The sequence below is a fragment of the Eimeria maxima genome, genomic scaffold (assembly GCF_000499605.1).
Source record: "Eimeria maxima Weybridge genomic scaffold, Emw_scaff534, whole genome shotgun sequence".
In the NCBI taxonomy this organism is placed as follows: domain Eukaryota; phylum Apicomplexa; class Conoidasida; order Eucoccidiorida; family Eimeriidae; genus Eimeria; species Eimeria maxima.
In genome coordinates, this window is record NW_013563885.1 from 14,411 (window position 1) to 23,582 (window position 9,172).

The 9,172-nt window shown below is 49.2% G+C and overlaps 2 protein-coding genes across 2 annotated transcripts; one reads left to right on the forward strand and one right to left on the reverse strand.

Annotated features, from left to right (window-relative positions):
- Positions 1–651: 651 nt before the first annotated feature.
- On the forward strand, positions 652–5,424 carry EMWEY_00036690 (cation-transporting ATPase, putative; the record flags this gene model as incomplete). Its single annotated transcript, XM_013478623.1, has 3 exons — positions 652–3,106; positions 3,377–4,350; positions 5,185–5,424. 3 exons carry the CDS (start codon positions 652–654, stop codon positions 5,422–5,424), a joined length of 3,669 nt encoding a protein of 1,222 aa, XP_013334077.1.
- Positions 5,425–5,731: 307 nt separating this feature from the next.
- On the reverse strand, positions 5,732–8,868 carry EMWEY_00036700 (phosphatidylinositol 3-and 4-kinase domain-containing protein, putative; the record flags this gene model as incomplete). Its single annotated transcript, XM_013478624.1, has 7 exons — positions 5,732–6,001; positions 6,115–6,486; positions 6,608–6,994; positions 7,186–7,860; positions 8,267–8,302; positions 8,484–8,646; positions 8,762–8,868. The coding sequence occupies 7 exons, from the start codon at positions 8,866–8,868 to the stop codon at positions 5,732–5,734; spliced, it is 2,010 nt and encodes a 669-aa protein (XP_013334078.1).
- Positions 8,869–9,172: the final 304 nt, after the last annotated feature.

Below are 9,172 nucleotides of genomic sequence, written 5' to 3' on the forward strand. Positions count from 1 at the left end.
GAAGAAGCAGCAGATCCTCTTTCTTTATCAGGTAATGCTGTGGGGTGTATATACACCTCATCACGTATACTACACTGCAGCAGCAGCAGCAGCAGCAGCAGCAGCAGCAGTTTAGAGGCAGAGATGTTAGGACCTGCTGTTGGTGGGGATGACATAGGAGACAACAGTAACAGCAGCAGCAGCAGCAGCAGCAGCAGCAGGAGGGGACAGGAGGATCTATTAAAGTATAAGGAGATAGAGGATGCAGCAGGTTTGCTGCTGCAGGAGGGTTGCTGCTGGGGTATAGCAACAAGATCAGGAGAGGAGACACTGCAGCAGCAGCAGCAGCAGCAGCAGATGCAGATGCAGGAGGAGGACAAGGATAAGAATATAATAAGATATAAATTAAATAAAGATTTTATTTATTTATTATTATTAATTATATTATTAATTGTCTCCTTAATTATTATACAGTCTCCTTTTTTATTGTCTCCTCTAGATATAATAAATAAAGGGGCAGATAAATTATTAAAATTATTACCCCTTTATCTCCCTGCCTTATGGGGACTCTGTGCTAGTATTAATGCTGCCCGTCTCCGTAGCAGCAGCAGCAGCAGCAGCAGCAGCAGAAGCAGCAGCAGCAGCAGCAGGGCTGTTGCTGTTATACCAGGTATGCTGCCCCTAGCAGCAAGAGTACAAGTTATGTGTCTTGATAAGACAGGGACATTAACAACAAAAGAAATGTCTCTTCTTGCTATTCATACAATAAATAAGGGAATATTTTATTCCCTTATAAGGAGCAGCAGAGGCAGCAGCAGCAGCAACAGCAGCAACAGCAGCAGTGGTGGTGGTAGTAGTAGTATTAGTAGTAGTAACAAAGGAAGGAGACAGCAAGGAGACAATGGAGACAGCAGTCCCTCTGCTGCTATCCCTATGCATAGACAGGAAGAAGAAGAACCCCTTATTATGCATGCAGATGCAGCAGCAGCAGCAGCAGCAGCAAACCCCACAAAGTCGGGATCGGGATCGATGAGTCTGCTGCTGCGTCAGTGTCTTGCCTGCTGCAACTCCCTGCACTATTCAGCACACGGAGTAGCACAGTGGGTAAGACAGCAGCAGCAGCAGCAGCAGCAGAATGCTGCATTAGGAGGCAAAGGGATTTATACGGGGGAAGAGTTACTGGCTATATCAGAAGCAGCAGCAGCAGCAGCAGCAGACAGCAGCAGAGGATCTGCTGCTGCTGCTGCTGCTGCAGCAGTAATCGAGGGAGCCACCATAGAGAGAGAATCTCTAAGAGCAAGCGGATATGAATTAATAGAAGTTGCTGCTGCTGTCTTAGCAGAGAACAAGCAGCAGCAGCAGCAACAGCAGCAGCAGCAGCAGCAACTATTTCGTGCAACAACTGCGTGGGCTGCAGATCTACAGAAGCACCGAAGGACCCGTCAATTTCTTGTCCCTAGGCCTGAGACCGTGCAACAACTGCAGCAGCAGCAGCAGGAGGGAGAAGCAGCAGCAGCAGCAGCAGCAGCAGCAGCAGCAGCAGCAGCAGCAGCAGCAAACATGTTAGAGATAGTAGCTCCTTATAGTTTTAATGAGACAAATGGATTAATTAGTGTTGTTGCTCGTGCATGCAAAGACACAGGGGGGTGCCATGGGGCCCGTGGGTATATTTTTTGTAAGGGAAGACACGAAGAGTTGCTGCGTGTCTGCAGCAAAGACACAATACCATCTAATTATATGCAGCAAGCAGCAATGCATGCAAGAAAAGGATATTATGTTGTTGCTCTTGCTTATAGAGAATTAACACAGAAAGAGATTGATACCCTTGATGGGATCGGTAGTACTGGGATCGATGGGATCGATGGGATCGGTGGGATCGGCGGTGGGATCGATGGGATCGGTGGGATCGGTGGGATCGGTCGTCTCCCACGATCCCAGGTTGAGTCTAACTTATGCTGCTTAGGTCTTATATTATATGGTAATAAACTTCGTCATGATACAAAGGAGACAATAAAAGAATTAAGAGGAGGAGGTATACATTGTGTTATATTAACAGGAGACAATCCATACACCGCAATTGCTGTAGGGAGACAGGCGGGTCTATTTACTCGAACCCGATCCCGATCCCGATCCCAAAGGAGACAGCTCACTGCAGCAGCAGCAGCAGCAGCAGGAGCAGAAGAGATAGAAGATGACGAGGAAGAGATAGAAGAAGAGACAGATATAGAGTTACTACCACAAGCAAGCAGAGAAGAAGGAAATGCAACAAAAACAGCATCAGCAGCAGCAGCAGCAGCAGCAAAAAGAGCAGCAGCAGTACCAGTGTTATTAGGGAGTGTTGTTACAGAGACTAATAATAATAATAGTAATAATAAAGGAGACACTTCGTGGGGTGTCTCTCCTCAGCAGCAGCAGCAGCAGCAGCAACAACAGCAGCAGCACGTGGTCCAATGGACCAATGTAGATACAGGGGAGATAATAAGCCCTAATAGGGTTTATAGATCACAAGAGTATAAAGAATTAGCAGTAACACTTGCTGCAGCAAAAGTTCTTATGACGACTCCCGATCCCGGGACCCCACACGATCCCGATCCCACCGATCCCGATCCCACCGATCCCGAGGGAGGTGGAGTTGTGGGGTCGAAGAAGGTAACAGAGGAGACAACTTTATTGCATGGTAGAGATGCCTTAGGTGGGTCTCCATTAAGCGGATTGCCTCCTTCTTCTTCTCCTTTCTCAGCAGCAGCAGCAGCAGGTGCAGCAGCAGCAGCAGCAGGAGCAAAAAGAGCAGCAAAAAAAGGACAATTAACCCCTTTTGTCTCCTTATTTGCACGACTCCTCCCTCGTATCCGTGTCTTCGGTCGAGTGTCTCCTTTAGGCAAGAAGCTGCTCGTGCTGCAGTACCAGAAAAGGGGACTAATAACATGTATGGCAGGAGACAGCAGCAGCAACTCCCCTGCGCTGCAGCAAGCAGATGTAGGTATTGCTGTCTCTCAATTGGGTTGTCTCCCTCTTACTTCTTCTGCCCCTTTTGCTGTTATACTGTCCTCTCCTGCAGCAGACCAACACCAGCAGCAGCAACAGCAGCAGCAGCAGCAGCAGCAGCAGGAGGGGAAGAAGTGGCAAGGTTTGTTGCAGGAGCAGCAGGAGAATAAAGGAGACAATAAAGGAGACAGATATAAAGAGGAAATAAGAGAGGAGACAGTTGGATGTATAAAAGAAATAAATAATATAATAATAAGAGGATATATAACAATAAGAATAGGTATAAATATATATAAATTACATATAAGTTATGGTATATTATCTGCTGCTGCTAGCTTATTATTAATTATACAACAATATTCAGGTATAAATACATTTTCTTCTTTTTTTCTTGATTTATTTATTCTTATAGGTTTATCTATATCTATGCTCTTTTCTTATCCTATTTATAATTGTCCCTTTTTATCATCTAGATCCTCTCCTCCTGTCTCCTCCCCTTTTGCTGCTCCTGTTGTACTCTCTGTTCTCTCTCTTGCTGCTGTTGATCTTGCTACTCTTGCCCTGCTGCTGCTGCTCTTCTATCAACCTAATATGTTTCCTCTTCCTTGCTACTGGACACACAAAGAAGACACTCATGAGCCAGAAGAAACTGATGCTGATGCTGCTGCTGCTGCTGCAGCAGCAAATGCAGCAAAAGCAGCAAAAGCAGCAAAAGCAGCAAGATTAGCAAGACTAGCAAGAATAGCAAGAGCTGCAAGAGCAGCAGGAGCAGAAAGAGCAGAAGAAGCGACAAGCTCACTGTTGCAGCAGCAACAGCAGCAACAGCAGCAACAGCAGCAACAGCAGCAACAGCAGCAACAGCAGCAAGAAAGCAGCAGTTCTCAGAGCTTTAATGCCTTGCAGATGCAACAACGCCTTCGAGATAGAAATGGACAGCAGCAACAGCAGCAACAGCAGCAGCTGCAGCAAGTGCAGCAACTGCAACACCAGCAGCCACCAGTGGATACGTCTGGATTTAGTGCTACTGTCTCCTCCTCCACGGAAGGATCGATGCTGCAGCAGCAGCAGAAGCAGCAGCAGCAAGCAGTAGCAGCAGCAGAAGCAGCAGGAGTGGATATTGACGACTTTGAGGGATACCTGTCCCTTGATGCTGATCCCCTGCTGCTGTACGAAGCTGCTGTTGCCCTGTCTCCTCTGCCTGCAGCAGCAGCTATCAATGACAGCAGCAGCAGCAGCAGCAGCAGCAATACGGCCACCCCACATTGGTTGCCTCCTTCTTTCATGGAGGAGACAGCAGGAGGAGTACCACTGTCTGCTGCTGCTGCTCCTCGTCCTCCTCTTCCTGCTGGAGCAGCAGCAGCAGCAGCAGCAGAAAAGGAGACAGAAGTATGCAGCTGGGATGGGCATGCAGAGACAGGATTAGTATTTATATGGACAGGTATATGCGTGCTGCATGCAGCAGTTTTATACATCAGCAGCAACTGCTTCCGTGCTGCAGTATCAAAGAATCGTGTGCTGCTGCCATACTCTTTGCTGCTGCTGCTGTTCTTTTTATGTATGCTGCTGCTTCCTCCTAATCCCCTTTCTTGTCTATTTAGTATAAATTGCTCAGCAGCAGCAGATAAACAATTAAGAGACAGTGCTGCTGTTCGTCCCCTCTTACAGTTTATATCATCAGACTCTGCATCTAATATTCTGCATGATGCTGCTGCTACTACTGCTGCTGGTCTCCCCTTCCCAACAGCAGCAGCAGCAGCAACAACAACTGCAGCAGGAGGAGCAACAGCAGCAGGTGAGCTACAGAGAGATGGAGACAACAACAGCAACAGCAACAGCAACAGCATTGAATCAGAACTGCAGCAAGGAGCTCAATACCTCAAGGAGACAGCGGAGACAACTAGACACCAATGGACCACTCATGAGATAGACCAATGGTCTAATTGGTTTAATAAGGAGATGCTTGCTGTTCTTGCTGTTGCTTGTCTCCTTAATACTGTTATACAACTATTGTGTCTTAATAAAGATGCATTTGTCTCTTGGTGCAGCAGCAAGAGCAGCAGGAAGCAACGCCGACCTCCTGCCCCTCGATAAGGAAAAAGGAGACACTTTTGTCTCCTTTCTCCTCCCATACTCCTTAACTTTATACAGTATAAATATATATAAGTATAAATAATAATAATGTCTGCTGCTAATGCCATCATCATATATCTCCTGCAGCAGCTATTTGCTGCAGGTTATGCTGCAGCACAAGCTGCAGCAGATGGTGCTGCAGAAGATGCAGCAGAAGAAGCAGCAGATGCAACTGCTGCAGCAGCAGTAGCAGCAGAAGCCTGTCCCGCTGCAGTAGGAGCTGCAGACGCAGCTGACAGTGCAGCAGCAGAAGCTGCAGCTGGACCAGCTTGTGCTGCAGTTTGTCCAGAAGTAGCAAAAGCAGCAACAGCTGCAGCAGCAGCGGCCTAATGACATCTGCTGCTGCTGTTGAGTAGCATATTAATGCATGCGCATGCAATAAATCTTGTCAATTTTTCCAACATAAAACTCCTTGTCAACTTGATATAGCTAACTCTCTAACTAGATATAGCTAGCTAGCCTACCCACCTACCTAGCTAGCTAGCTAGACGTAGCTATCTAGCTGGTTGGCTAGCTACATGTTCCTAGCTAGCTAGCTAGCTAGATCCAGTCTACAACTGCTATCTACACAAACACACAATGAATTGACAGTTTATTTACCATTAAATTTTGTTAATCAGGTGTCTCCTTTCTTCATTTATATAAAAGGCGTTAGTCCCCCCCATGCACGTCCTAAGACATTAGGGTCTGTTGCTATCTCTATAAGACAGCGTGCCTGCTCAGCGGAGCTTAAGGGATAACAACTAGCCTCCTGCTGCAGCAGCTGCAGCTGCTGCAGCTGCTGTTGCTGCTGCTGCTTAGAGAAAGAGGAGGGTAAGAGGGCGGATCGGGCCCTGAAGGGTTCGATACCCGTCACCAAACCCCACAAGACAGAGGAGGGGCGAACAGCAGCAGAGGCGATGTAGGGCTGCAGCACATAAACATAACATAGACAGCGCAGCTGCAACAGTAGCAGCAACAGCAACAGCGCAGCAGCAGCAAATAGGTAGAAGGCAAGGGAAAGAGACACTTTGTCCCTACCTGGCAATGGTCTTGCAAGAGGTCGAGGAGAATCAAGGATGGATGTACACCCTTCAATTTTCTCTTTAAGGTGGTCAGCACCCGGTGCCTAGCTTCCTCAGTCGCATCCCTCCTGCTGCTGCTGTTGCCGCTGCTGTTGCTGGGGTTGGTGGTGGTTCCTCTCCCTTCTTGGGGAGCGTTGCATGCAAGGTGTGGGGCCCCACACTTGGAGACAGATACACCCAACACAGCTGCTTTGGGTGTCTGCAGGCGCACGGTGGGGGGTCCAAGGGAGTCTCCATCATCTAACGAAGGCCTGGAGGCGATCCCAGTGGCGATCTCAAGCGCTCCCATGTCTCCCTCACCCCACACTGCTGCTTTCCTCCCTGCAGCCTGCATCAATCCAACACCCCACAGCCCCACGTCCCTATTTATACGACTCTTTAACGAATTCAGTAGCAGCAGCAACAACAACAACTGCTGCTGCAGTTGCTGCTGTGTGAGTAATTCTTACAGTGCGATAGAGAGCTGCGGGGTCTCGGACAAACAACTCAACAGCTGCATGCAAAAAGTCTCTTTGGTTACGCAGACACTCCAATGCTGCTGCAAGGCGGTGCTCGAAAAGCCCCAAAGCGCCTGATGCCCATGCATGCACTGGTACTGCAGCGGAAGCAGCAGCAGCTGTTGTTCCTGCAGTTGCTGCTGAGGCACGGGAGAGCCTGCAGCTGCTGCTGCTGCTGTATTGCTTGAAGAAAGGAGACTGCAGCAGCGAGTACTCCCGTGCACCAGGGGGCCCCACAACACGGAGGAGACAAGGGGACAGACGAAAAGGAGACATTTCGGGCACTGGCAGCCCATAGACAGCAAAGTCAAAGGCATAGCCAAAGTCAATGTCTATACACTGTAAACACACAGCAGCAGCAACAGCAGCAGCAGATCAAATTTGGCACCTTTTCCCCCTGTTGTCTTCTTTAAACAGGCATCCACCGCATGTATTAAAATGCCAACTAAATAACTAAGAATATAAACATTCACATAAATATACAGATTTAAAGTTTAGGGTTTAGGGTTTAGGGTTTTGGGCTGACTTACCTCGCCTGTATGTAGGTCGAGGAGACAGTTGCTAAGGTGTCTGTCCCCAATACCTAGACAATACCCCACAGCAGCATTTGCTGCTAAGGAGACAGCAAAGTGTCTCCTGAACAGCAGCAGTTCTTCAGCATCTGCGGAGATAGCCGCTAAGCACGCTAACAAGGAATTAATAGGGGCCACTGCGGGGCCCCCAAGCAGGCCACAGCTGCTGCTTCTCCAGCTGAGGCCCCTGCTGCTGCTGCTGGGTGCTGCTGCTGCTGTTTGTTTAGCAGGACAAGAGCTAGCTAGCTCAACACACTCGCTGTATACCTCCTCTACTGCAGCGGCAGGCAGCTCAAATATCTTTTCCCACACTTCTGCCGGCCCCACACCGTGAGCTGCTCTCCTCCCCTGTGCTGCTGCTGCTGCTGCTGCTGTTCCTGCAGCAGTTGCATCAGGAGCTGCAGGTGCTGCTCCTGAACGCTTCCGCGCCTCCCTCTTTGCATCCGCAGCAGCAGTATCTGGTGCTGCAGCAGCAGCTGCTGTTGCTGCTGTTGCTGCATCTCTAAGAAAAGCCGCATAGCGTTTACTAGCTGGAGATGCAGCTAGGGGGGACCCAGAGAAGAATTCGCAGAGAGTAGAAAGGGGACAAACATCTTGTACCCATTCAACAATACCATGGCAGCACGATAGAGGCTGGACCCCGAAAAAACGGAGACATAAAGCATCTGCTGGTGCTGCTGCTGCTGATCCAGGTGATGCAGCAGATGCTCGAGCAGAGGAGGGGGTACGTGGACCTCCCTGCTGCAGCACACAACCGCACCGTTAGGCTTTTGTATCTCTTAAACGTTATCTTGTGAAGGGATAATTAAGTGTATTTTTGTCTCGCAACAGCAACAGCACCAAGTGCAGCAAGTGCAGCAGCAACAGTAGCAACTGCTGCAACAGCAGCAGAAACAACAGCAGCAACAGCAGCAGGAATGGTACGGACGATGCGGAGTAATAGACGTCTGAGGGTTTGCATATGGAGGTCAAGAGACACCCCATCTCCTCCTTTAATTAAAATAAAATGTTCTTTACCATCAGACGCCCTCAGTTGTACCCGCATTGGGGCTTCCTTAGAGTTCAGCCGCAGCAGCTGCATGCAAACAACCCCACACAAAAAGTACAACTCCCACCACGATCCCGTTCCCGATCCCCATCCCCATCAATGCACGTCAATCGCCTGTTTCCTCTGCTCTCTCCTTGTTCAGTGTCTCCTCTGCTGTTTGTCTGCTTTAGTGTCTACTTTGTTGTCCATATATGGCAGCAGCACTTACTTTGGTGCTAAAGGAGACGATGTGAGGTGTCTTTGCAGCAGCAGTGCTGCAGTCCGTCGACGCAAACGGGGCAGGCAGCAGCTGCTGCTGGCGGGAGTTGCAGCCGCCGCTGTTGCCGTCCCTAAGACTAGACAGAGAAGAGGCAACGGGAAGCCAAGAGTACCTGCACGAAGCAGCAGCAGCAGCAGCAGAGCGTTCTCCAGTTTGCATACTTAAAGAGGACACCTTCCCTCTTCGAGGCGAGCTTATATATCCTTCCGTTTATTGTGTTGTCTTACTGGTATAGCCACGGAGATTCTTCCTCTAAAGAAAGGGCCCCGTGTCTGCTGCAGCCTTCTGCTGCTGCATGCTGTGCTGCCTGTTGTGCGATATCTCTTAAGAGCATCAAAGTGTCTCTGCTCTGCAGCAGCAGCAGCATCTCTCCTGCTGCTGCTACACCCTCAGGGGCCTCTTCTGTGGGCGTCCGCCGTGGCAGCTTCTCCTGCACCTTCTGAAGGACAGAGCTGCAAATAGACTGCACCCAACAGCAGCAACAACAGCAGCAACAGCAGCAACACCGGGGTAGTGGTAAAGAACAAACAAGCAAAAAGGCCCACACACACCCCTTGTCTCCGTCCCTCCCCTTGTAACACAAAAGTGTCTCCTCCCCAAAGCAATCTTCTTAATAGGGCTATATATATATATATATA